Source organism: Arthrobotrys flagrans, assembly GCF_004000055.1.
Source record: "Arthrobotrys flagrans strain CBS H-5679 chromosome Unknown unitig_1, whole genome shotgun sequence".
NCBI lineage: Eukaryota > Fungi > Ascomycota > Orbiliomycetes > Orbiliales > Orbiliaceae > Arthrobotrys > Arthrobotrys flagrans.
In genome coordinates, this window is record NW_027137556.1 from 1812756 (window position 1) to 1840043 (window position 27288).

General features: G+C 46.1%; 9 protein-coding genes across 9 annotated transcripts; 5 read left to right on the forward strand and 4 right to left on the reverse strand.

The window, feature by feature from the left end:
* Positions 1-157: 157 nt before the first annotated feature.
* Positions 158-2321, forward strand: DFL_008541 (uncharacterized protein; the record flags this gene model as incomplete). The annotated part of the gene is made up of 9 exons (XM_067638289.1): positions 158-214; positions 411-416; positions 491-1210; positions 1273-1385; positions 1445-1505; positions 1559-1656; positions 1719-1801; positions 1859-2008; positions 2071-2321. 9 exons carry the CDS (start codon positions 158-160, stop codon positions 2319-2321), a joined length of 1539 nt encoding a protein of 512 aa, XP_067486191.1.
* Positions 2322-2865: 544 nt separating this feature from the next.
* On the forward strand, positions 2866-3763 carry DFL_008542 (60S ribosomal protein uL15; the record flags this gene model as incomplete). The annotated part of the gene is made up of 5 exons (XM_067638290.1): positions 2866-2871; positions 3012-3083; positions 3167-3319; positions 3481-3673; positions 3738-3763. 5 exons carry the CDS (start codon positions 2866-2868, stop codon positions 3761-3763), a joined length of 450 nt encoding a protein of 149 aa, XP_067486192.1.
* Positions 3764-5677: 1914 nt separating this feature from the next.
* DFL_008543 (uncharacterized protein) lies at positions 5678-7197 on the reverse strand (the record flags this gene model as incomplete). The annotated part of the gene is made up of 3 exons (XM_067638291.1): positions 5678-6448; positions 6525-6706; positions 6954-7197. 3 exons carry the CDS (start codon positions 7195-7197, stop codon positions 5678-5680), a joined length of 1197 nt encoding a protein of 398 aa, XP_067486193.1.
* A 2079-nt stretch (positions 7198-9276) lies between these two features.
* DFL_008544 (uncharacterized protein) lies at positions 9277-12450 on the reverse strand (the record flags this gene model as incomplete). Its single annotated transcript, XM_067638292.1, has 9 exons — positions 9277-9870; positions 9945-10425; positions 10488-10666; positions 10722-10821; positions 10881-11245; positions 11307-11442; positions 11502-11615; positions 11679-11743; positions 11803-12450. The coding sequence occupies 9 exons, from the start codon at positions 12448-12450 to the stop codon at positions 9277-9279; spliced, it is 2682 nt and encodes an 893-aa protein (XP_067486194.1).
* A 740-nt stretch (positions 12451-13190) lies between these two features.
* DFL_008545 (uncharacterized protein) lies at positions 13191-14487 on the forward strand (the record flags this gene model as incomplete). Its single annotated transcript, XM_067638293.1, has 8 exons — positions 13191-13245; positions 13331-13384; positions 13465-13494; positions 13570-13615; positions 13679-13730; positions 13787-13929; positions 13991-14195; positions 14263-14487. 8 exons carry the CDS (start codon positions 13191-13193, stop codon positions 14485-14487), a joined length of 810 nt encoding a protein of 269 aa, XP_067486195.1.
* Positions 14488-14709: 222 nt separating this feature from the next.
* Positions 14710-15535, reverse strand: DFL_008546 (uncharacterized protein; the record flags this gene model as incomplete). The annotated part of the gene is made up of 3 exons (XM_067638294.1): positions 14710-15062; positions 15145-15380; positions 15465-15535. The coding sequence occupies 3 exons, from the start codon at positions 15533-15535 to the stop codon at positions 14710-14712; spliced, it is 660 nt and encodes a 219-aa protein (XP_067486196.1).
* A 382-nt stretch (positions 15536-15917) lies between these two features.
* DFL_008547 (uncharacterized protein) lies at positions 15918-17590 on the forward strand (the record flags this gene model as incomplete). Its single annotated transcript, XM_067638295.1, has 6 exons — positions 15918-15992; positions 16077-16439; positions 16502-16970; positions 17042-17199; positions 17262-17372; positions 17432-17590. 6 exons carry the CDS (start codon positions 15918-15920, stop codon positions 17588-17590), a joined length of 1335 nt encoding a protein of 444 aa, XP_067486197.1.
* A 143-nt stretch (positions 17591-17733) lies between these two features.
* DFL_008548 (uncharacterized protein) lies at positions 17734-22095 on the reverse strand (the record flags this gene model as incomplete). The annotated part of the gene is made up of 15 exons (XM_067638296.1): positions 17734-17966; positions 18033-18123; positions 18195-18921; positions 18974-19134; positions 19186-19545; positions 19605-19876; positions 19929-20057; positions 20118-20136; positions 20198-20531; positions 20589-21068; positions 21127-21513; positions 21595-21749; positions 21826-21894; positions 21954-21998; positions 22084-22095. 15 exons carry the CDS (start codon positions 22093-22095, stop codon positions 17734-17736), a joined length of 3474 nt encoding a protein of 1157 aa, XP_067486198.1.
* A 500-nt stretch (positions 22096-22595) lies between these two features.
* On the forward strand, positions 22596-27118 carry DFL_008549 (uncharacterized protein; the record flags this gene model as incomplete). The annotated part of the gene is made up of 14 exons (XM_067638297.1): positions 22596-22657; positions 22738-23031; positions 23148-23168; positions 23694-24018; positions 24081-24472; positions 24541-24775; positions 24831-25280; positions 25335-25593; positions 25651-25988; positions 26043-26156; positions 26217-26403; positions 26457-26560; positions 26616-26732; positions 26792-27118. 14 exons carry the CDS (start codon positions 22596-22598, stop codon positions 27116-27118), a joined length of 3225 nt encoding a protein of 1074 aa, XP_067486199.1.
* Between the last annotated feature and the right edge of the window lie 170 nt (positions 27119-27288).

Below are 27288 nucleotides of genomic sequence, written 5' to 3' on the forward strand. Positions count from 1 at the left end.
AGGCATACCACCTGGGTAGCACTCGACAAGTCGGGTTTTATCGGTCTTCGTTTTCGCGCGGTTTCGAACGTAAAGTCGTCTAGTACACTTTCTAAAGCTCCTTCAGCCTTCCGTGACTTCTTTTGATGTTCGATATCCGCCAGCGACGTCCGTTGTGATGTCGACACCGTTGTTGTTTACTTTTATCGTCGCCTCTGAGAGGTGTTTTGTTGTTGTCGGTCGTTGTCGTTGTCGTTGTTACCGGTGTTGGTGTCTCGCGCATCAAACTCGCGAATCGGAATTTAATTGCGGCTTGCGATTGATTTCATGCCTCATCAACTTATAATTCTATATACGACATCCCACAACGGCACATTTTTCTTTTGCTTCAATTCATTGCCTAAGAGATACTGAGGTGGATCTTTTAAAAGTACAAGGTCAGAAATTTGACGTTGTGTAGCCATTGGCATCGACATCTTCAGGACTTCAGCTAACCCCTTGCGTTCAACAGAATCACGGACTTTTATTCGCAATGAACTCGCAAAGCCATCGCTCAGCTGCCCTGCACGCTGCTTCCCGAAACGTCCAGCGAAAACCCTCTCGCACCGAAATTATACCCGCTCCGCGGAATGAAATGGCAAATCAAGAATACGTTACCGACGACTATGCAAGTGGCACAGGTCTTCAATACCCTGGCCAGGGCGACGAGATGGACGAAGATGAAGACATTGCAGGCATCAGCGAAAACGACAGCGAGATGGGTCCATATGCTCTCTCAGAAGACCAATACTCCGAAGAATCCGATGGAACTGTGGATGAAATCTGCCCGGAAGTGCAAGAGGAAATTGACGAATTCATGGCATCATTTCGAAAACTTGATCTGCACTACAAGATTGTTAGTAAGACCGGAGAAGGCACTTTCTCCTCCGTCTACAAAGCAATTGATTTACAATACAACAAGTATATAAACGAATGGGATCTCGACGAACGAACCGCCGAATACTGCTCGCCTCGGTCGAAACGTCAACGCTTTAATCAAACCAAGGAAAAGGTCAAATATGTCGCCATCAAGAAAATCTATGTCACAAGCAGCCCGCAGAGGATACACAACGAATTGGAACTGCTGAAAGACCTCACTGGATCAAAGAATGTTGTATCGCTCATTACGGCATTCCGCCACCTCGATCAAGTCATTGCCGTCATGCCATATTTCCGCCATGTCGATTTCAGAGTGAGTGACTTAAAATGAGGCTCGGAATCTCAGGCATGATGCTAACCGTCATACTCCTAAAGGAATATTTTAGGAAACTTGATATCACCGAAATCCAGCGCTATATGCGATCATTGTTCACGGCGTTGAAATTCGTCCATGCTAAGAATATCCTTCATCGGGATATTAAGCCAACGTATGTTAGAATATTTCTTTACGATTACATTCGCTAGTGTCTAATCCTCTGCTGCATAGAAACTTTTTATATGACTGTCAAAAGGGCAGGGGGGTATTGGTTGATTTTGGTCTGGCTGAGGTTTGTTATCCGGCTTGATTTGTAACTACAGGCGGTGCTAATATGTTTCATAGAGAGAGGAACGTGATGGAGTTTGCCCTTGCACTAGGACCAGAGGTGCACCTCCTAAACCTACGGCTTCGGTTGGGGGATATCCTAAGAACGACCCAAGGTAATGACAGGTACCCAGTAGAACTGCTCCAAGCAATGGACTGATGAACTATGTGATCCTAGACCCTCCAAGCGAGCCAACAGAGCTGGGACGAGAGGATTCCGCGCCCCCGAAGTTCTGTTCAAGTGTAACAGACAAACTACTAGTACGCATCTCACCCACCTATTGAGGTTTTATTTATCAAAGGCTGACCCCGCTGTAGAAATCGATATCTGGTCTGCAGGTGTCATTCTCCTAACTTTCCTATCAAAACGATTTCCATTTTTTAACTCCCCTGACGATATCGATGCCATTATTGAAATGGCTACCGTCTTCGGACGGGCGAAGATGAGAGCCTGCGCTGCTTTGCACGGTATGAAATCCAAGACCTCCCTCCCAAACGTGGTCGGACGAAACTAACCATATCCTCTAAAGGTGCCACATTCGAAACTGGTATCCCAACGATCTCTGATAAAGGCCATAGTTTGTCTCGGATAGTTGAATGGGCAACATCTAGGAGCAAGAACGACCCTCTTAGTTCGGGGGAGAAACGTGCATTGGAATTTCTTGAGAAGACGCTGGACTTGGATCATCGCAAACGATTGTCAGCTGCGGAAGCGCTTAATGATCCATTCCTCACAAACATCGGAGCTGATATTTCTGATGATGAAGTCGATACAATTTAGCGGGTTGTCCATGGTGGAATCGTCTGCCTCATCTTTCTGCATCCTAGCATTCTTACTTTTCTTTTGCATTTACAGGTAGCCTTGCCTTGTCTTCTTTTCTTTGAACTCGATGGTCGTTCCGGGCCCCCTTACGCGATTAATAGGGTGCGACCAGCCGTTTGACATAGACATTGCCTTTGTTTCATTGCATTATCATCGGAGCACGGAGGAGCGTACTTTTGGAGCCTGGATACCCTTTACCATTGTTTTCGTTGTTGTTTTGTTGTTTTTGTTGCGTTGCTTGTATCTCTCGGCGTTTGATCACATGATGATAGATAGATAATCAGATAAGGGTTGGCTTGCCCTGGCCCGAAGTTTCAATGTGTTGAACCCCGTCCAATCAAAAAAGCCCAATCGGAGTGCGCTTGTGGGCAAACGGCCGCGCCTAGACCAGCAAATTGAAGAAACCACCTCCTCGAAACTTAGTGACATCCCTCATCATCGTCCACAGTTTTTTACCTCCTGCAATTCGAAGTATCGAGGTTATCGTCGTTCAACAGCAACCATGCCCGTATGTCAACCGTCCTTCCCCGAGTATTGATTATTTCGACAATCGTGTTTTTGACGGAAATGGAGGATGTTGAAGTTCAAGAATGAGAGCGAGGAAGAGAGGCAGATCTAGCTAACGAATCACCGTTTTTCGACCTCCAGACCAGACTTACAAAGACAAGAAAGCACAGAGGCCATGTCAGTGCCGGTCGCGGTCGTGTAGGAAAGCACAGGGTACGACAGAACTTCCTCGACACTCTCCAACCGATACTATTTGGGCGCAGATTTATTGATAGCAAAATTTTGGGGAAATATAGAAGCACCCCGGTGGTCGTGGTCTTGCTGGTGGTCAACACCACCACCGAACCAACATGGACAAGTACCATCCCGGTTACTTCGGTAAAGTCGGTATGCGATACTTCCACAAGCTACAGAACCAGTTCTGGAGACCGGTTCTGAATCTCGACAAAGTGAGTTGAAATCTACCCACTCGATCCGTTAGAAGACTTGAGGGGGAATGAAAAGCACAAGAGGAAGATTAATAATGGGAGCTGGATTGAATATCCTGGGGATTGAATGGGGAGACATATTGAGATGGACAGTTGGACTAATCAAGGTGTTTTACTTGTAGCTGTGGACATTGGTCCCCGCCGAATCGAGGGAGAAGTACTTGAGCGCCGGAAAGACCGACACCGCCCCAGTTATTGACCTACTGGCAAACGGATACTCTAAGCTTTTGGGCAAGGGAAGACTACCGGAGGTTCCGGTTATTGTCAGGGCTAGATTCGTCTCTAAGCTAGCGGAGAAGAAGATCAAGGAGGCTGGTATGTTTTCACAAAACCCTCCCACTAAACCTTATATCTAAAATACTAACATATCAAATCACAGGCGGTGTTGTCGAATTAGTAGCCTAAGCAAAATCCAGATCTTTCGTCTTTTTTCCGTTCTCCGTTTCCTATTTTACAATCTTGATCGATATACCTCTCTTCCACACACCCACACACTCACGTTTTTCCGATCAAAATTCTACATACTCGACTACCACGCCCTTTCCATTTTATGTCTCACGGGGTTACGCTACATTCGGTGTTTTCTCTATCGTCCTAATGCATGGTCTTTGTACATTTATATAACGGCACAAACAGGGTTAATTTTGTCGGGGGCCGCACTTTTTTTTTGCCTCTAGTCAGAAAATTCATTCCGAGTAGATGGAATAAATTTACTACCCAGCATATGGTCGTTCTTAAAGACGTAGGATCTAGATTGTAGGATGACAGTGTGTTTTCGGCAAACTCCACTGGTGAACCTGAGTTCATGTCGATGGTCATGTCCCACGAGGCCAGCATGATATATTGAGGATGGCTTACTATCGAGGCCATCATCATCATATCACTTGATATAATGCGCAAGGATTTCAACATAATACTTTGGGAGTATGGTTTGCACGTCCGGCCGGCGATATTATAGCGACCACGGGTTAACGTTGAACTCGATCCAAGATATACTAGTACTTATAATCTACGGATCAATTCTCGCTCATGTCACTGTACATATATAAAGAATACATTTATCTTGCAACTTGGGCGATTACATACTTGAGTATTGACGTGGTTACTTAGGTATACCTATACAACCGTATGTATCTTACTCTATTTTCTGAGAAAGAAAAGATATATAGTATGCATATTACGCTCTTGATCAATCGGTCGATATCGACATACGCCTTCTTCGAATCCTGTCCCTTTTGTGCCTCTCCCCGAAGCACTAGCGTGTAGTAGTAACTCGCTACCAGAAGTCTTGGAATCAAGACAAGTGGCTATCGATATCGGAGAGCATGATTACTCATGTTATCTGGCATTAACAGCATAATATCCCGAATATTATATTTGTGATGTCGTCGTCAATCTTGGTCGATGGTATAAGCACAGATCTACAGAAAAACTTGGAGTGTAGGCGATTTGAGTTTGACTCCTTTCTAGACAATCTTGGGGACTCGGCAGCATTTCTTATCAAGTAATTCTAGTAATCAGAGTCAACATTATACGTTAATTCTATACGTCTCGCTTTGGAAAGAAGCAGCCTGGGGTTTGAATGCATATGGGGTACTCGGGGCTACCGAGTCCCACGGTATCATTTAGGTATCAATATCTAGTAGCATCGCGGTCAATGTATGATACGTGGTAGGATATCACTCCAGATTTCTTACAATACAAGCTTCTATCTACGAGCCCCAGAGTTTCTACAAATTACAGTTACTAAGCTTGGGACTAGTCTGCCATTAGTTATGACAGACAATCGGAAAAGATCTCTTCAAACGTCACTATCTCAGGTGACAGGTTTTTTGTGACGGGAGTTTTCCTTCTCCCTAGATAAATAATACATAAATACAAACAAGGCTTTTTTGATTTCGAGGAGTTTCGAGAGTTATCCTTCTCTCAGAAAGGTTTTTTATCAAAGAGAGTTTTCCACCCCTCCCCTACACCAAACTCCGCCGATAACGAAAGGTTTTTTGATGGAGAGGAGCTTCCCTACTCTCCCCTATGCCAAACTTTCCACTCCTTTCTCTCACTACCACACCACCAGTTCCTTCTCTTCTTCGCCTATGTCCACCTCCTCCGGCACCCCCTGACTGTTGGTTTCTTTAACGAAAGGGAGTTTTCCTTCTCCCCGAGCCCAACTCCATCCTCAAACATACGTTTAACGTCACTGTCTCCTGTGACGTGGTTTTTTTGTAGATACGTGAAGGGAGTGATCCTTCTCCCTTAGCCCAACTCCAACCTCAGACATCTGTTTAATGTCACTGCCTGCTGTGACAAGAATTTCCTCCCCTAAGAGGCCCACTGCCTCAACCGATGGCGACTCAGAACTGGCCTTCCGCCATCCCATCTAGTAATGAGACCTTCATCTCCTAGACAAGTAAGAATGTCGTCCGACAATACCCCAGTTGTCTTGGAGAGATCCCCCAGACTGATGATCTGAGTGCCACGAATGTCGGTTATACTGATCGAGATGTCGCTAGGCCGAAGCCGGCTGTTCGGGGGTTGTGCCTTGGTAGAGTCCTTGCCAGTTCTCGACGCTGCTCGTTTGCTCGAGCGAGCGTCTGTCTTGCGAGGGGCCGTCTTCTCCAAAATGGCTGCCGCGACCGACTTTCTCCAGTACCGGTCATAGCCCCTCTGGCCAAGATCTGAAATCGGCTTTTCAGGACCACCGATTCTCCCAGTCGCCTGGGAGATGTAATAGGAGAAGTCGATCAACGCGCCTCCCAGCCCCCCACTCCTATACTGCGGAAACAATATAATGCAAGACAGGTTGTTCTGGTCCCATGAGACCTTTTCTTTCGAGAAAAATCCCGCAACTGAGAATTCGTGTTCTTTTCCTTGCGAGCCCTCTCGCTTCTCGACAAGGACATAGAACATGTAATTGTCGAACTCGTACCAGATGAACTTGTTCTGGATAAAAAACTTTCCAAAAAGGCACATGGACTGGAGGAACAAATGCTCACTCTCGTCCGCCCCGTCCACCTCGTAAATCTGGTAGCGGCCGCCCTCGAACTCATGAACGAGGGTGCCCCGCGGCCGCTCCTTATCCCCAGACAGACGCTAAAGGAAACGTTAGCATCTGACTTTCCGTTGTAGACAGAAGATAAAGGGAGAGAAAAAAGCTTGACAGACATACCCCATGCTGGTAGAGCTCTGCCGGGTTACAGGTGTACTTAAAACACCTGTCGCACACAAACAAACGGTCGGCCTGATGCCCCGAGGCCGTGAAAACGTCAGCTGGATAGCCGGCGTTTTCATGCTCGGCCTGGATTATCAGGCCACCGTATACCACCTGCAGGTCCGGTCCCTGCTCGCACCCTATTGTTGTGTTAACATGTATTGTTCTCGCAAAAATTGCAACGGCTGAATAATGTGTTGCGGAGGTCTCGAATTACTTGATCAGGAAGGAAGTACAGAGTGGGCAAACGAATCTGGTAATGATCAAGGAACAAACAAACAAGAGCGAAAGCACGACCCGGGCCTCTAGAGGCTAGCCCCGGAATAGCTAAAACGAAACCGGGAGGATGACCGGGACAAAAGACTAGGAGAGGGCTGTGTAACTTACCGGCAGAATGCCTGGGATCCTTCGAACGCGTTGCCACTCCCGGACGGGAGGGTTCGGCGGAAGGATCCCTGGGTGGAGCATCTGGAACTTGCAAATTTGCTCCTTGATGGGAGCCCGAGCTTCTTGTCTGTCGACCGGCCCCCTCCGGCGACTTCGACTTCGATCCGTCACGTCGTCTGTTTGCCCCACTGGCACCAACAGGAGGAGTTCGACGACTGCTCCTCTCCGTACGCTTTAGCGGCATTATGATGTGGTGATGATGTGGCGATGATGGTGAAGGTGTTAAGTGTGGGAGGAGGTAAACAATATAAAGCAAAGATGATACGTCTATACCAGCACACCAAGTAAAGTAAGTAGGATTTTGTAGCCAACTGCAACTGAACCCGTAGATATTGTCGAGAATTTTAGGAAACAGATATCATCAATTCCCTTGAAGGGTGAAGAGTTAAGCTGGTTGATAAACTCGAGCCGATGCAATGATGTCTATTCTATATTGTCTCCTCCTCCCAACTCTTAATGTCACGACTGCTTTTTAGATATACGGATGTCGGTCTGGGGAGCAGCAAATTGCATTGTTTCGCAGAGGATATATACTGCCTATAAAAGAGACAATCTTTCTCTTCCAATCCTCTTCCTCCTAACCAACCTCTTCTTCCAATCCTGCTTCTAATCTTCTTCTTCGACACCTTCATCCTCCTTATTTTCAGCCTCCTTCTTCCGATTCCTTATATCTCATTAGTCTCGGAGGCCCTTCTTGTGTTCGCCAATTCCTCTTCCTTGCAAGCCTCTTCCTCTTTGCTTCTAACTCTCTTCTTCTTCCTCTCTCTTTCACCTTCGAAGTTATTCTGCAGGAAAGGCGTAGGTTCAAGGCCAGTCTCGGGGACTTTTTTTTTAGAGCAATATAGAAGCTGTTTTTTTTCTGGTAATTATATTATCTATATTTCTCAATTAGGGAATAACAAAGGTGTAAAAAAGATTCCCACCTTTTCTTTTTCATCATTCCCTTTTATTTTCTTTATCCTCTCTTTATCCTTTTTTTATTTTATTTTCTCTATTTTTCTTCATCTCTGTCATCCATCATCTCACTTGAAGGTTCCTCAACATCAGCTTATTTTTATGCAACACCAGCCTCCTTTCACGTTCATTGATTCTCGAATCACGAATCACCAATTCCCTACACCCTTATATACAAGATCTGAAAGTAGCAGATCATATCTCCATTGCATAAACTTTCGCATGTAAGTTCGGTTTCTTTCACTCCGTCTTCTTTCCATCTTCCTTACAACTTTACAACACACTACATCATCTTCCTTACATTATTCTCTTAATATGCAACCATTACAAGATCTTATTAAGCCACAACTTGATCAGATCATCACTAAAACCTGAGAGACATCAGAAATCCATTAATAGTGCAGTGAATTCCCCTTGAGACGAGTAAATTGACAATTTCTCGGATAGATACATATACATTCGATCATCTCACGATCCAGGTATCCCTTAAGAAACCCGCACTGACTGGGCAATCGTTAGTGGGTGCGCACCCTCCTGTTGATCTGCGTGCGCAGCTGGCTACGCCTTTACAACTCGCAACTGTGACTGTGCCGTCACCACGAGCGCCTGCGTTCGTCCCTTTGCGGCCGGCACTGCACTGCACCTAGCAGTGGCAAGAAAAAAAAAAAAAAAAAAAAAAAAAATTTTTTTTGTGCCCTGTAAACTTTTGGTTACATAGATACCTTCGGTGGTTCTGGAGACTGTCCTCAACACCCACGGAAAGCTTTCGCGCTAAACTCACTTTACGAACTAGAATATAGCCCTTTTCGGCCAGTATATTCAACCCCAACGGGCTCCATGTAGATGAAACCATATCTCGGTGGTACCGATATCCTCGGTTCACCCGTGTTAAATATACAAGAATACTGAAGTTGTCCTGATGATAAAAAAGCATACTATTCAAGCTCTACACTTTAGGCCCACTTTGGTCAAAGAATACAAAACGATCTGTAATTCTAGAAATTATTGGTACACATTACCAGCGGGCAGCACCGGTATCACAGCCCGTGATTCATCCATGGCCATCCTAGGCTAGATACAAGCCACCACTAAAGTATCAGTAGCTTTAATACATAAACGCCCCAAAAGAACTACCATACGAGACAATACCAGTCCCTTTGACTCCAAAAGTCCTAAGCCAACCTCGATAAATCAAAAACAATGGATGGGCAGGCTAGTTAAAAGAAAGAAAGGGAGAAAGAAAAAAAAAGGAGAATGATGATACACCTATCCAACACTCAATTATGTCATGCCCTACCCATAGACCAACCTAAATCAAATTAACGCCAGCCCTCCCATGATTATCTGCATGTGCCCGTTGAAATTGCTTTAACAGATCAATCACCCCTCCACCTTGTAAATCATCTTCATCATCTATCCTTTCGATATTTAAATTATCGTTCTCAAGAGTAGTCGACACGAACGATTCTCCTAAATTACTAATATACCGTCCATCCTGGCTATCCACTTCATCCTCCTCTTCTCGTAAAATACTTCCTTGACGGGGGAATCCCGGATTATGGTATACCGATTGACGAAGTGTTCTTGCATGTGAAGGTGCAGGGTGGTGATGACGGTCTAGGAGGGTGGATGCTTGTCCGCGGTACATTGAATGGCTGATATGTTGGGATTGTTGGACTCCAGGGTTAGACCTGTTTCTACGTTGGGTGATTGTGCCGGTCATGTTCTCTGTTGCAGTGGCGACTGGTGATGCTAGAGGGTTCGTGTAGCCAGGTGCATATGCGATTCGTGAGGCGGTACCGACTTGTCGGTTTCCGTAACTGTCTAGGAATCCCATCATAGAGGCTTTCATCTTGTTATCTCTTGAATCGTAGTACTCCTCACGGCCGGTAATACTCGCAGACTAGCATTATACCATTAGCAAAAACAACTCCCACCAAGTCATCTCAAAGAGAGAGACGAGAAATGATAACTCACCTTCTTAGGCCCCGTCATATTAAAATCAAACTCCGCAAAGCTGCAGACATACCCGATCCCATCAACATGCACCGTAAACTCACGAAAGAAATCAATGATCCGGTCACTACACTTCGGCAGGGAAAACCACATCACAAACGGCGTCAAGATGATACTCGCAACTTCCCAGCAAAAGATTACTATCTTAAGTTCATAAAGTTTTGAGAATTCCTTCTTGACTTCGTCGGAGTGTAGACGACCCTTCCATTCCGGTGGGCTGTAGCGGGTGTGGTACATAACCCAGGAAAGTTCGTATGTAGGGTCGAATACGTCTGTTTCTGCGGGGATGATTCCTCTTGCTACTGCGGTGATGGATCCGAATAGAGTGATGTAGAATAGTACAGTTCGGTCTTTTGTGATTTCGAACTGGAGAAGCTCTGTGTCGAGCAGAGATGCAATGGCTAAAACCGCGGCAAAGGAACCAAAAATGAAAGTAACGAACCTATGAAGTTCAATCAAATTAAATCACTACCAGGGTTTGGCATTTAGATTGTGTGAACTTACTTGGCCGCTTGGACAAATTTTTCCTTCGGGAATTGCTCGAGGTACTTAACCGCGAAAGGATAACTTATATTCATTCTGCGGTGGAAAAGATGGACCAGTTCATTGAACTCTCGGAACTTCCACTCCGCGAGGGGGGTATATCGACGAGAGCCTATTGCGCTTGGATTTGTTTGATACTCCTAGTGGTAAAATGTGAGCATTCAATAGACCTAGGCTGTTTAAAGAGAGCCTTACATTGAAGTATTGGAAGAAATAGTGTATCACAAGGTAGGCGACAATGAATGGGGCGAACAGGAGATTGAAGAACCCAAAAACAACAAATCTTGTCCGCAGTCTATAGGTAATGATAGTTAGCGCTTGGGAGTACCGTCGATACGGGATATTGGTTCATACGCTTGTGATAGGCCTTTCCGAGACGACTCCTTAAGGAAAACAGGGTTGAAGTTATCACCGTCATGGAAGACAAAGTCCAAGATGGCCAGTCCAAGATTCCACTCCACAGTTTTCGTCAACAGTTGATGATCTCTCAAAAACGGGAGTGGGATAGATAGATCGAGAATATCCTTATTGAATAAAGCAATAAGGTAATTTTCTTTTCTCATCAGTCGATTGGCGATGTCGTGGGCATCCATGCGCTGTTTAGAGCTATGGTTCCGAATATACTTTCGAGTAGTGGCCAAGGAAGTGACGGGGTTCGAGTCTCGCAAAGCCATGAGCTTTTGGACGACGTCTTGCCATTGAATCGTTTGCATATCCAACTACAATTTCCACAGTTTAGATAAAGTCAATAGAAAAGAGTCATCAGAGATAGAGTCTTACATCTGGAATATCGAGTAGATAATGGTAGAATTGATGGATTTCCCACAGCCTCCATACATCATAGATGTACGAAACCAGTTTTATAGTCCAAACCAGGCAGAAGATCCAGAGAATCAATGTTGAGCCGATAGACATTCTAACGATGCGTTAGCTCCTAAGCTTACGTAGAGCCACAAGAGTCGAGGAATGTATTACCTTGCCATACAATGCCCAATCGTAACTTCATCAAGCGATTTACTTGTCCTCAACTTGGTGAAATCGATACAATTGAAAATATATGTCGAAAACCCAACGACGAAGGCGACAGTCCTATGTCAAGGGCGTTTAGTGGAAATCTCTAAAACTTGAGATGGTTTTATTTGGCCATCTTACAGCAAGCCGATGAACCTTTCGAGGCAAATACAGTATATTCCCTTTCCAAGATAGTACTCGTAGACCTATATACCAGTCAACACCCAATCTAGGTTCAGCACACGAAAACATGAATACCCCATACCCTGTGGAGAAAACAATCCACATCCTCAACATTCGCCCACTTATACATAGCGCGCTGCTTTGGGTCAATAAACCCAGGCGGGAGCCTTTGGGCGGCTGGCGGTGGCCTTGATTCTGCTTGGGGAGCTATATTGTTCTGAACTGCAGCCCAGCGTTCTTCCAGCACTCTCGACGGAGGTGGCGGGAGATTCCCAAGTTGCTGATCAAACGTAGTCGGCTGGTCATGAAAGCGAGAAAATTCCGGGGGAGGGGGGCTTGAAATATCCGAGCTGCCCGTCCCTGCCATTCTTTCATGACGGTTGCCTTCGATAATTAACGACTCGGGAACATCACTGTCATTTCGATCTCTCGGAGAAAGAAATGCCCGAGCAGGCCCATCAGACTCTTCACTCGTCCGGGCAGCATCATGATCCCCAGCCGAAGGGTTTCGACGCCCAAATCCACCACCGAGGCCATAGGGCTGAGTGCCGGTTGTATCGCCGCGGGAGATTCCGCCTCTACCGGCTTCTAGGTTCGCGTGGAAGTCGCCCTCGTCTTCAAAAGGCTCAGCTTCATCGTTGTAACCGTCATCAGATCTTCGGTCGTGCTGCCGGAGGCTTTCATATATGCTCTGTCCTCCGAAGAAGCGACTGACTAGGTTACTAGCCATATTGCTCTGTACCAGAGGCCGGTCACAAATATAAGCTCATCGAAGGTGCAAACAGGACGTAATTTCGGGTATATCGGGTATCGAGTAGCTGGAGAGTATGATTCTTTATCAAACCAAGTTACTCGGGGCCGATTTCGGGAATATAGACGGTAGTTTGGAGCTTTAGAGGATCGGGTGAGTGTTTAGGAATGTGATCCTAACTGGACTATTAGTGCCTGGGGGCTTGTTTGTCGTCAGCGCCGTTAGCGAAGTCAGTCACGTCGCACTAGTCCACATAGCTCAAACACGCACGTGTAACCACATCGGGGTTTATCATCTGGACATGAACATTCTTACAGGATGTAGGTATGGTGATGCAAATTAAAAGGCCTGGGATACTATCACCTGGGCGTGTCCCGGCGTGTCACAAAATTTCTGATGTCTTGAGTATTGGCTTTGTCTATGCAAGGTCGTATCGAATCAATCTTATCGCATCGGTTGGTATCTGCACCCTTGATAGGGCGACAGGGGTATGTCATCGGAAATGTTGCATTATTGACGCTGTCCGTGTTGCTGCCCCGGTTTCGCTTTCCCCTAGTCTGCCGGGGCCAGGCCAGGCCGTCGAATTCATGATTACTATTCCGCTTTAACCGGTCTTTAAATCAGACTCCGTTGAATTGCCTCGTCCATAATTTCCATATCCCTCTTTCATTCGGCGGCATTGACTTCATCGATAGCTGTAGTAATTCTATATATCCAAAATGTTGATTAAAGAGTCTTTCGAAGATATCAAGACCTCCGGGGGCACCTCCATGAGTAAGTTAGAACCCCACTATAGGCTATCGATACAGAAACGACTACCCAACTCCCCAGAAGCAAGAAATTAATCAGTAATGCATAGGAGTGTTTCTATTCGAACCCTCGATTCCCAATTACCCCAATGCAAAATTCCCAGGTGGGTGACTTCCCTGCTGTCATACATATCCAAGTGTGCGGAAATGCAAAGAAGCGCGGGATTAACGAAATGGGCTGCAGGAGTCGTTGTTTTCTCCGAAATCTACCAAGGTAGTATTCATTAATATTCGGGTGGCATCATATGAACTACACCCTTATTTCGTCAATTCTGATACAATTCGGTAGTCACTGGTCCGGTCGCACGGTTTGCGAGACAGATATGTAGCCAAGGGTTCGTACCGAAACGGTCCCCGAATCGATAGAATAAGTTACACTAACGATGCTTAACCGCTAGCTATGTGTGCGCAGCCCCGTCGTCGTACCATGATTTCGAGGGGCCAGAACCCGTATGTTACACAAACTGTTATCACCATATCTTTTGTTCAAATACTAAGTATCGCAGTTTCCATACGATGGGCCTGGAACAGACCTGGGCAACAAGTTGAAAATCACGAAGACAGTGGAGAGCTATGACGAAGACGCCCGGCTTTGCGTTGACTTGCTCTTGTCGAAGAAGAACTCGAATGGCAAAGTTGGGGCAACCGGGTAAGTCTCATGAAATACCATAGCCACGAAGCCATTCGATAGTTTAGCTAAAGGTTTAAAGGATGTGCTTGGGTGGCCATCTCGTGTTACGTTGTGCATTCGATACAAGGGTGACCGCTAGTGTCTGCTACTTCCCCACGGATATCCATTCTTCGTCATTAGGGTTGGGCAAGAACGATAACTCCCTTTCTGTCATGACGACGATTAAAGGTGAAGTTATCCTTATTTTCGGAAAAAAGGACAATCACGTTAGTCCGGAGGGCAGGGTATGTATAATTTCGTTACAAACAAATGGAATAAAGTAGATTGGGTATTAGCTGAACTCGTATCTAGGACCTGATCCGCAAAACACTGCACGATGCTGGTGTCGATTTCACATTCTTGGAAATATCCGGGGCAGCTCACGCATTTATCCGCGATGAGAGCAGCAAAGGGCGATATGATGCTGCAACAACGAAGTACTGCTTTGAACTCCTCTTGGAGTTATTCAATCGCAAATTGAAGTTGGATCTGGGAGAGTACGAGGATAAGGTACATCCTATCAAGGATGTGTGCTAGAGCTGTGGCAGCTCAGTAGGGTCCAGTCCATGATTTCTATTTGAGCGTTCAAGTATACTTGTCACGGATTGAAAGGCTTCTTGTATGCACGATTGGGGTGATACCACTGAAAAAGCGAATTGGTATTAAAAACTTGGTAGTACAGGGCCCCTGAATGCCCTGGAAGGGAAAGCTAGCTAAAAGAGAGGACAAGGCTGCTTTATTCCGCCCCACTTTACTCCCTCATTTATTGTGTGCTTCAAAAATCTCAATGAATACATCCGGGTCCTGTGCACCTCCCAACTCGGATTTCCCATTGATCGTAAAGTGAGGAACTCCTTGAATGAATCGCAATTGTGCATCTGCGACTTCATTATCGACTTGAGGCCCTCCCAAATCGCTGGTTAAATAGTTATCGACATCCTCCGGTTTGAGACCCCCCTTAACGGCGGCTTCCTTTAGAACGGCGTCGTCGGTGATATCCTTCTCGTTCTCGAAGTATGAAATAAAGAGCTGTTCCACCACTTCGCTTTGCAAACCCTTCTCACCAGCGAGATGGATAATTCGGTGGGACTTTCGGGTATTTCCAGTTTTCCCTGGGAATTTGAATTATTAGCCGATGTCCATGACTATGCACTGTGTCGGTTTTGTCTATGATTGAATACTAATTGAACTCACCTCCGAATGCGAATTTAATACCATCCTGAAGACCAACCGCTGTAAGACGCCTGTGCATCATGGCGACCCGGTCACGCCCGAATTTTTCCTCGAAGGCTTTCCGTTTGTCCACACTGACTTTGGGAGCACTGGGGTTGAGGTAGTACGGGTGCCATTTTATCTCGAAAGTAGCATCTGAATGACGCTGTTTGAAAGTGGTAATGGCCTTGTTTAGTTTTTTGAAGCCTACATAGCACCTGTATAATTATATTAATATCTAGATCGTAGGTTCAGCTATGCTTCTAGTCCGGTAGGTGGGCAGCCATTATTTCTGTACTAACCATGGACAAACGGTGTCGGAAACAATATCAATGGTGAATTTCGCCATTCTGAGTGTCGGAGCTGCTAACATTAACTTTTGATCTTGATCTCGACTTGGGACTTTAAGCTACCTTAGTTTGAAGAAGCCGGATCCAAAACCGGGGAAATATCGATATTTAAATAGACACAATGCCGGCCTGAGCTGAAAGATATTATATAATCCATCGGCGAAATTGACCTCCGAGGCAGTCTAAGGCATCAAATCCAAGTCCAGTGTTAAGCAATCTGCAAAACCCTTCTTTGAGAGCTCATCCACCCAGCGAAAAGAGTTGGGAAGCTTCTTACAAATCCATTTCGATATATCGCGTGCTACTTTTCGGCCGAACTTCCGCACATTACCCGAAACATAACCCCAAAACTTCGTTTAAACCCACACCCACGCGGATGCTAAATGTCTACCGCCCACCGACGCGATGACCGGACCCTTGGAGTCCCGTTTTCCCTGCCGTGAGCGTCAAATAAACGATCTTGCTGCTCTTCTTTGCCAGGTGATAATTTACAACCTCCTTCTTTTTGGAGATGTATTAGGATTATTAAGTGGTATCGTACTTACATGTTTTCGCGGTAGCTAGGATGACATCCCGGCGCCCCCAGTCTTAGTATTATACGGCACCGAAGCCACCGGAAAATCAACAATTGCCAAAGCGGTTTTAGACGAGTTCGAAGTCCCGTATGCATACGTATCATGCAAGGAGTGTGTTACTGCTCGACATGTTTTTGAGAAGGCGTATACAAGTTGCGACGCCTTGATTGCTCCATCGAATGGCGAGGATAAGGGGAGACAGGTTCGACCGGATTCGGTGAATGCTCTGGCAGGCCAGCTTCAAAAGTTGATACCTAGTTCCGGAAAAATTGTATTGGTTCTCGATGCTGTTGATAAACAGAGGGAGATGACGCCGACTATGCTGTCGGGACTGGCAAGGATAGGGGAAGTCGTAGGTTTGCTCTCTACGGCGCAATTTTTTCAAGAATACGCTGATACTGACTACCCTTATAGATTAAAAATCTTACCGTGATAATGATTGTTACCGTATCCAGTACCCGTCTGTTGAACATCTCAGAACCCCCATCAATACATTTCCCAGCCTACAATAAGGAAGAATGCGTCAAAATCCTCTCCCTGAACCCGAAATCCATTTTCGAAGTCGACGAAGAAGATGAATACTCGGAGGAAATGGAGCAAGAAGATCGATGGCTATGGGCCCAGTGTTGTTCAGCTGTATGGGATATTATGGGCAAATACGCGGCAAGAAACTTGAATGCATTGAAGGACGTGGTGGATGAATTATGGCCTTCTTTGATCCAGCCGATTGTGGATAACGAATACGGAACCCGCGACTTCCCAAAGTTGTTCAACAGGTTGAAGAATGAGAAGTTACGAAATAGTGAGGAGTCGTATGTTAGTATGCAGATTACGAGGGCGCCGGTAAACACAGCTACCGACGCGACATCCTTAGGACCAAATCGTAAGTTTCGAATGACTTTCCAAGTCAAAACTGCTCGAGCTTGTAACTTTGAATATTGATATGTTGAATAGGCGCCCACGATCTCCCATATTTCTCGAAATATCTGCTTTGCGCGGCTTACTTGGCATCATTCAACACCGCGCGGTATGATACAAGGTACTTTTCGAAGCTTGCGGAGAGTACGGGCAAGCGAAAGCGCGTAGCAAAGCGGAGGAATACGTCCCGCCAGGTAGGTGATATGTTCTCAACGGGTATATGACCACCCCGTACTAACGTGTCGTCTGCTCCAAGTTGAATCGCAAACATCTTGGTCCTCGGCCCTTCCAACTAGAACGCATGCTTGCCATCTTCCAGGCTATACTACCCTCATCTGTCCTTTCATCGGTGGACATTGGGAGCCAGGTCAGTAGTATCCGCTTTCACACCGTTTACTCGGAATATTATTAACTCCGGACATCTAGATTGCGACACTAAGCTCTTTACGACTTATTCGTAAGGTTTCCAACGTTGCTTCCGCAACTGACGCATCTTCAAAGTGGCGAGTTAACGTTGGGTACGAATATGTGAAGGTTGTTGGGAGAAGCGTGAAATTTGATCTTGAGACTCATCTCGAAGAATGATATGTACGATACCCCCAAATAATACGATAGATTATAATATAGATCCACAACGTCCGTCGATTTATCTTAATCACAATGTCCAATTTATTTTTGGATTCGTCATAGCTCGCTATCGTACACTTGTCTCGGAGATAATACAGTTACTAAAGCTTATTCGGAAACTCATCCTCCAAAACAATCCTGGCAAGCACGTTCATGGACAATAATTCCTGCAACAACAGTTTTGCGGCATAAGGAATCTTCATCCTTGTAACAAACTTGCTGCTTTCACACGTCGTACACCAACTCGAATACCCCATCAGTCCACACTTCTCGCAAAGGTCTATTTCATGGACGTCTGACGACAGCATTAGACGCTCCAACAACAATTGAGAAGCTAGGCGGTTATGAAAATGTTAGAATTTTTTGCCACTCCTTGTGGTGAGCTCTGTGGGGAACTTGCCTCCATATGCAATTAAACAATCTCTCTCCATCTCTCCCAATCTCAGACCACCATCACGAGATCTACCTTCAGTCGGCTGTCGAGTCAAAACCTATGGGTGCAACATTGGTTAGTACAATGACATGAAAATCACACAAGCGTATTAAGCTAGCCACCACTTACAGCTCTCGGACCCCTTGCTCTGCTATGCATCTTATCTTGAACCATATGCTTCAACTTCTGGTAATAAATCGGCCCAAAGAAGATGTACGCCTGTAGCGACTCCCCTGTAATCCCCGAAGTTACAAAATCTTTCCCAGAGTAGTTAAACCCGTACGAAATCAAAATTTCGCTCATATCTTGGACCTTACTGCCACCAAATGCAGTTCCGTATTGTAAATTCCCGTTTAGGACACCCGCTTTACCCGCCAACAATTCGATCATTTTGCCGACCGTCATTCGAGATGGGAAACCATGCGGGTTCATGATAATATCGGGACAAGTGCCAAAGTCATTAAACGGCATGTCTTCCTGTTGTACAATGATACCGCAGACACCTTTCTGTCCGTGTCGAGACGAGAACTTGTCACCAAGCTCTGGTCGTCTTGTCTGACGTGTCAAGACTTTGATGATTGTTTGTTCGGACTCTGAGCACGAAATCATGACTTTGTCAATATATGCAGGATCGGCGAGTTTGTAGTTCATTGCAGCGTCTTTATAGTCGCCGAGGCGGTTTTGTGGGTCTTCAGCGGGGTTATTGGCGGTATGGGTGGGGACCTGTTTGAGGATGTAGGATTCGCCTTGTTCTACCCGTTCACCAACTGCAGCTAAACCGTCGCCTTCGATGATGCGATGCTTCTTAATTGGATTGCCATCTTCGTCCGACTTACGGTCTCCGATCCGATCCATTCTTTGGAGTTGTTAGTACAAGGCTTCACACTGGTCCGACAGGGTGTACTTACGTTTGATTAGGATGCTTCTTCAGCGTGGTGACATATTTACGTAGAACCTGGCATCTTCCGAATCCACGATCCACAGAGGATTTGTTCAAGACTAAAGCGTCCTCAATATCGTATCCAGAATAACTCATGACAGCAACGATTGCGTTCTGTCCTGCTGGTAACTGTATTTGGTCTAAGCATATATTCTAGGTATCATCAAGGGTATCTCTTACCTTATCATATTTGATAAGTTCAATCGTTCGAGTTTTAACCATTGGTTGTTGAGGGTACACCATCAAGTACAATAGTGTATCAATACGCAAGAATTGGTTGTATGCAATAGCACCAATCGCTTGTTTACCCATAGCGCATTGGTAGGTGTTTCGAGGGGATTGGTTGTGATGGGGGAAAGGGATTAGGCCGGCGACGGCACCAAGTATTGTGAATGGCTCGATTTCAAGATGTGTCGTAGATGCTGATATTTCGTGTTCATAGATTGCAATATGGGCATCGTTCTCCTCGTTCACATCGACATATTCCACTAGTCCCTTTTTCAAGAAGTCCTCAAAGGTCGACTTACCAGCTTTTAATGACTGTTTGGGAGAGTTAGGTCTCTTAATCACATTCCACTAGCGCTTCGTTGGGGTCTTACTTTAATGTGTCTGGGGGTGACTTTCGATTTCTTATTTTCAACAATAATCAACGGTCTACAGATTCTTCCACCATCGGTTGCAATGTGGACACCGCTCTGATGGTGATTGATGAAGATACTGACGAACTCGCTGATTTTGCCCATTCTTCTCATTTTACGGAATCTTGTAAGGAACCTTGCAGGGTACCTCGTTATTCCGAAAGGTGTACCGTTCATAAAAATAATATAAGCACCAGGAGCGTATAGCTCCTGCCCGCTGATTGCGAGGACGTCTATGGTGAGAATTAGCATATGATTCAAAAGTCTATACAAAATAGGAAGTACCTTCTGCTCCGAGCACCATGGCAAGCCTTCTAACGTGTTCTTCATCATCGTCTGTTGTAATATGGGTCATAAGAGCCAAATTCTTTACAAGACCGCAGGCTTCACCTTCGGGCGTGTCGGAAGGACAAACTACAACATAGTTAGGATATGAGTATAAAACCATCAAAGAAGGATGGCTGTGTAACTTACGCATGCCGAATTGGGAGGGCTAGAAAGTGAAGAATTCATCAGCATGTTTATATTGATGTAGTAGTGTGGTCCAAGCTTACCTGAAGTGCTCTGGGACCGCTGACTTTCCTTGTCTTTTCAAACTGACTAGATATTCTAGTCATCATTCCGAGAGCACTGATATAACTAAGCCGACTGAGAACATGCGTGACACCGGCTCTCTCCATCTTGAAACGCTTGAGGGACCAGTTTCCTGTCGATATGGCACGGTTCATTCCCTGTGTTATTGTGTGGCCGTGACCAGCCAAAATATTAAATGCATCAAACTCTTCTGTCCTATTAGGCTTCTTTAGGATCTTGTCGATATTCATTTTCAATTCCCCGTTAAATCTTTTGAATAAATCTTCAAATAGCAAGGAGAGTAATTGACCAGCTCTACAAGGGTGTTAGCCAAAGCGTCCTGGTGGAATTTAATATCGCGCCACAACTTACAACTCTAGACGCTTATTGCCGACGTAATCTCTATCGTCAACAAGTTGCGGATTAGCCATAGCCATGAGAATTCTCCTTGTCATCACCGCAATATACAGTGCCTTTGGCCTGAAGTTGAGATTTTTCACGGAGACGTGAGCCAAGACGATAGTTGCCAACGCTTCAAGGGCTTCGTGGGCGTAGGATTTCCGAGTTGTGAGGATCTTTCGACTAGTTCTTACCCTAGCCCCAAAGTAATCCAGTGCTTGCTGTTGGGTGAATACACCAAGCTTTGAGCACTCTTCGAAATTGACAGAAAATGTGTCTTGATAGACGCTATCTGTTCCCGCTACCATCAGGAGGATTTCATGATCGGATTGGATACCCAGGGCCTTCAAAACTAGCACAATTGGGATATCTTCAGAAACAGAGTTGTGGCGCAGGTATATAGCTCCCTTTTTACTGAGAACATAGGTATTTGATTTGCGCTCATGGGTAGAACTATTCAGACAACAAGTCAGACCTATGTATCAAATGAGCAGCTCAACCACAAACCTACCTGGTAACCGATGCCTGAACAATCTGCTTCTTTGTATCTGCCTCAACGATGATACGATTCTTGCTCAATTGTTCTTGAACTAGAATAACCTTCTCCGTTCCGTTGATAATGAAATAACCACCAGGGTCGAGCGGACATTCCTTCAGCAACGCCATATCTTGTTCGCTCTTATTTGTGAGCACACACTTGTTGCTCCTCAACATAATTGGCAAACGGCCAATGCAGACACCATTTCTTGCGATAACGGCCTTTCCTCGAACATATTGAATATCGACAAAGACCGGAGCAGCGTATGTCATATCGCGGAGACGACATTCGTTGGGGGTGATATCTGCGTCACTGTCGCTATCCTGTCTCTCGGGTAATCCAACTCGGATATCCACATATCTAGAAGACGTCAAGTAGTCTTAGTCCTTTCATTCCGTCTATATCATCCCTTTTGGAACGTAGATTGGCTCTTTCTAGTACCTGAGAAAGAAGTTCGGGTCCACTTCACTAACGACCATCTCATTGGCCTTGATGATTTGTTTGAGTTCGACATCGCAGAAGTAATTGAACGAGTCGAGATGCTGCTTGACGAGTCCTTTGACTTTGAGGAAAGCCGGTAGTAGAGCCCATTTGTCCTTCGCAAAAACGATCCGTTAGATGGGGTGCTAAGAACTGAGGGCGATGATTTATGATTGTAACCAGAGGACGCACTTTAGCGGTTGTGATTGGATCTGTTAACTTTTTGCCTTGGTAGATCGGTTCGAGGAGCTTTGCGAAAGCCTGAAGGAGCATTAACGTAAGCCGTTTCATTCGGTGGAACAAGGGAATATGGCATCTACCTCGTCCTGTGCTGAATGATGGTGGTGAGAGGATTTTGCACTCTCCTAAATTTTATGATTGAATGCATGGGTTAGATTTGAAATTCTAATGACGATCGATCAAGGGCTTAATTCGAGGGTAAAGATATACTGTTACAGCCATTGCTGATTGGTGAACTGCCGCTGTCCTCCGGCCTAGGATATATTCGGATACGGTACTGGGAATGGACGGTAGGTCGAAGCTACCGGGAGGCTTGGGAGTATGAGCGACACATGTTCTGCAGTGGACGGGTTTTGATGTTCGAGTTTGGCTTTAGTCATAGCTGAGCAGAAAGTCTGCGCAGGTTAGTTACTACCTTAAAAAATACTTAGTTTGCTTGCCGTCGCAAGTTTTGGCGTTGGAACGACGCGATTTAACATGTTTGCATCTGAGACACTTTCCTATTTTGAAGGAAACAACACCACCAGCAACACATCTCGTCTGGTGGTCCCCACACCTGACTGTACCACCAGGCACCACCCACCGGTGGATAGCTCGCAGTGACGACCTTGATTGAGCGGAATACTCTGGTCTTACCGAACCAGTGGAGTGCCGGGGGAATGCTGCCGGGAGCATAAGCCGCTACTAGCGCCTTTATCCCGCTGTCGTTCGATACCGATAACATGCACGAAAGCCAATGCTATCCCACCAAAGATAGACTGAAAGTGGTGATGCTGATGATGTGGTAGCTGTGCGTTGTTGGTCTCCCCTCCACCCCGCTCGCCGTACTGTACCGTACGGGACTGTACTGTATTGTCGAAACAGGCCGGCCAGCAGCCTCTCCGCCATCATCAAGTTAACCCCTCCGCCATCGTCGCCTTGTCCTCAACATCCTCCTCCCCCTCTTCATCATCCTCCTCCTCTTCCTCACCATCAACATCCATCTTCTCCAGCATCTCTCTCTACTCCTCCATTGTCCCTACTGTCGCTGCCTCGCCGCTGTAGTCACTATCACCAACGGCCTAACCTGCTTGAAGGTCGACAGCATCGATATCCCGCCCTCCTCGCCATCCCGCCTGGCCATCCCGACATCTTCCAAGCCCTAACCGGGAGAGGCTCATAGTCTCACGCTACTCGTTTTATACTCTATACTGTATTAGATATACTAGCACTGCTCAACAAAGGAGGACAAACCAACAGAATTCCTGACTCTCGCTCTTTCTTCAACGTACAAGGCAACTGTCATCCGCCTTTTTGTAAGTTGTCTCCTGCTTTGCTTAGACATGCAAGTGTACCCCGCTGCCGTAGTCCAGTGAGCGAGCGAAATAATCATCCGCCCCGTCATCCCGCGTTCTACACTGTGGGTTTGGCCCTCCTGACTACTTACTTGCTTTCACCTCCTCATTCCTGCATTTACTTTCTTATATCTCTTTGATATCTGCTCTGGACCTTTTTTTTTTTTATTTTTTATTTTTTATTTGTTTCTTATCGTTCTTTAAATCCTAAAAACCCCTCTATTCCCTCACCACGATCATCGAGATGCTCTCATCGTCTCTCTGATCCATAACCCCACTTTGCCTGCAGGTGGCATATCCTTGGAATAGCGGCTTGGAAACCCTCGCTTCTGATCAAACAAGAGCAACACACAACTTTGCACAACATCTTGCATCTTGCATCTTGCATCTTGCATCTTGCATGTGTGGATGCAACTTATCCGGCATCTACTAAACGTCTTGGAAAACCTGTCTGGACTAATCTTTTTTTACTTTCATTCTCTAAAGACCCACCCAACCGGCTTGGATGACGTTGTCTCCTACTTCTGGATATAGACAGCCTGAGAGGAAACTCTTTAGCCCAACAATGAATGACCCCAAGTTCGGCCACTATGGCCACGAAGCCCCCACATCTGCCGACTCGTCTCCTATTACATCGCCCGGTGCTGCTAGAACGACCCTCCACCGCCGCTTTACCAGCGAAACCATCCGTCCGACATACCCTCAAGCTCCTATGGTGCCCCCAACCCTGGTGCCGGCTTCGATAGTACCTACGACGCTTGGAAACACCATTAATTATACTGTACCAACCGATGTAAGGACCATTTCGAATGTCAGTCTATCCATCCCTAAGAATGCAAACTGCGGGATTATGGCTAACTTTTTTTTATATAGGACGAAAAGCACCGTCAACTCCAAAATGAACAGCGAGATCTTGCACAGCAAATCCAAAAGCTACAGCTTCTTTCACAGCAGAATGAACTGGCTTTGAGAGGTTTGAGTAGTCAAGATTCCACAGGGCCCGTGTTCCAGGGTGCTCGAACCTTTGGAGAACCTACAACTCCTCCAGAGCATGACTATATGTATGGGAATGGGTATGGGAATAAGCTCGGCGAGCGATCCTTCAAGTCGAGCGATGGGAAAACTGGAGCGAACTATCAACTAATGACTCCTCCGGCTGATGATATCATCCCATCTATGTCCTCGTCTCGTACTCTATCTGATCAGAGGCGAGATACGGAAGATGGGAAGCGGTCTGCTCACTGGGGTGGCTCTGCTAAGCAAAGGTATGTCTCATCCTCCCCCTTCCCCTCCCAAGCGACCTGACTCTTAATGCTTATGAAATGGAAATTAGGGGTGGCTTGCCATTCCTCGATAGCTCTCCTATCCTAGGAGTATCCGACCGCAAAGGTTTCTCAAACCTAGGAGCTGTGAACCAAGGAAGCTTCGGTTTCGAGTCAACTCCTGGACCTTTGCCATCTCGAGATGCTTTGGCATCGTCCCCTTCGGAATCTACTCAAGTTTTCCAAATGAACACAGCTACGGATGACTTTCCTGTCCTTCTTCGTCGTGATGATTTGGCTTCTAAGGTTAGTATTCCCATCGACGAAACTACCCAAAATGACGTTGTACTTATTCTTATAGCGAACCGTTCCTTCCTCAAAGGTTATGGAGACAATTCATGGCTCTGGAATCAAGTCTCCAGAAGACAGCCAGGGCTGGCCAACTTTCCCTCGTCATAGGCCAGGTCAACAAAGCCTCCCAGCCAATACTCTGCCTTTCAATCCTTCTAGCACTTTCTCTTCAAAGTATCAGCTCAGCCCGGCTGAGCCTGTTGGAACGTACCATCAAGATGATTTGTTTATTGCCCAAAAGAAGGCAGTTGCTACCTTAGAGGATGAAAGTTTCGGACATTTGTCCTCCTTGGCCGCATCGACCCATGGGTTGAATAGCATGGCACCAAAGCTTCAGTCCTCGCTTTCTACTTCCGATATTCCAACGGTTCGATCCTTTGGCTTCAACGCTGCTTCACCAAACGCTGGGAAGCCTGTCCTTGGCGGAGCTGGACGCCGTGACTCCGCGACTGACTTTGGTGTATGTCCTCGCAACTTTCTCGTATAAAAAAACTACGATTAACTCATGGAATAGGTTACGGGTACCCCGTTTGGGCCACCATTATACAATGTTGGCCATTCCCACTCACCAATATCTCCTGCTGGGATGTCACCTCTCCCCTCACCTAGGTTTGCTACCTACAATCCGATGAGCATTGCCAACAAGATCTATGCTGTCCCGGCCAATCAGTACCATGGTCTGGGCCAAGTAAGTGCACCGGCGAAGACAACTGAATTTTTCCACCCCACTTCTCCCGGCCGAGGACACTCGCGTCGTGGCTTTGAAACGGATGGTACGTACCCTAGAAACACCTATCCTTCGGTTTCATTTTAATCTCATTCATTTGCAGGAAATCGCTTCTCAAATCTCGACATTGAGGCCTTGGGTAATGAGATTTATCTTCTTTGCAAGGACCAGCACGGATGCCGGTTCCTACAGCGAAAGTTGGAAGAGCAAAATCCGAAGGATATCGAAATAATATTCCGAGAGACGCAGGCATTCATTGTTGAACTCATGACAGATCCCTTTGGCAATTATCTTTGCCAAAAGCTGCTTGAGCATACCAACAATGAACAGCGATCGCAACTCGTAAATAATGCTGCGCCGCACCTCGTTGAAATTGCTCTTAATCAGCATGGTACTCGAGCCTTGCAGAAGATGATCGAATTCCTTTCGACTCCAGATCAAGTATGTATGATGCCCTTGAAATATGTTAACACCTTTGCTAACAATGATGTGCAGATTCAAACCGTCATCAATGCACTCCGTGGTAAGGTAGTAGAGCTCATCCAAGACTTGAACGGCAATCATGTTATTCAGAAATGTTTAAACCGTCTCAAGCCAGAAGATGCCCAGGTAGACCCCCTCCCCTTGAACAACTCAATCAAGATTTTGTAAAACTGACCAGTCCGCTAGTTTATCTTCGATGCTGTCGGCAAAAACTGTGTCACCGTTGGAACCCATCGTCATGGCTGTTGCGTGCTTCAGAGATGCATTGATCATGCCTCAACCCCACAGCGTGCTGAATTAATAGCCCACATCACGGAAAACGCTTTTGCCTTGGTTCGAGATCCGTTTGGAAACTATGTTGTCCAGTATATTTGTAAGACTTTTTCGGACTCTTGCCCCGTAATCCGCATCTAACCAGATTTTTAGTGGACCTTGGAGAGCCTGAGCTTGCAGAGCCTATGATCCATAAATTTCTAGGCCGCATCATCGAACTCTCCATGCAAAAGTTCAGCTCTAATGTCATCGAAAAGGTTCGTTCCCTTCCAAATTCGGTGGCTGTTTGGTTCAGGTCTAACCTTAGCGCAGTGTATTCGTGTCTCTTCCAAGGAGACCAGAGCTTTGATGGTGAAGGAAATAGTCAACCCTCCAGAGCTCGAAAAGTTGATCCGAGATTCATATGCCAACTATGTTATCCAAACGGCCGTATGTCATAAGTCTTCATCCCGCCTATCAAGATCGGAACTAATTTACCCCCCTCCCAGTTGGACTACGCAGATGCAGAGAGCAGGACAATGCTCGTGGATAACCTTCGACCTATTATGCCATCCATCCGCATGACACCATATGGTCGCCGAATCCAATCGAAAATTCAAGCTCTCTCGGGTATGTCCCCAGACGGGCTTGGTGCCGTTTTCGAGACAAGTTATCGTTTGGGGCCGATTCCACCCCTCCAAACGCAACCACGCATGCCATCCGCCACCTACGGGCACTACACCCCTCAGGTCTCCCGGACTCACAACCTCCCAAACCAAGGCGGTTTCCCAATCGCCTATCAACCCGATATGGTTCCTAACAATTTCATTCTCTAAATCTACACTCCGCCAATGTTAGGCCCCGAGATAACTTCTTTCCGGGACCCACAACCCCTCATCGCCTTCCCCTAGTGTTCTAGAACCATCTGTGGGACACGATATAATCGGTAGATTTCACAGCATTGTCAACTTCCCTCGAAGCAAAATGTATTTATAGAAGCAAAAGG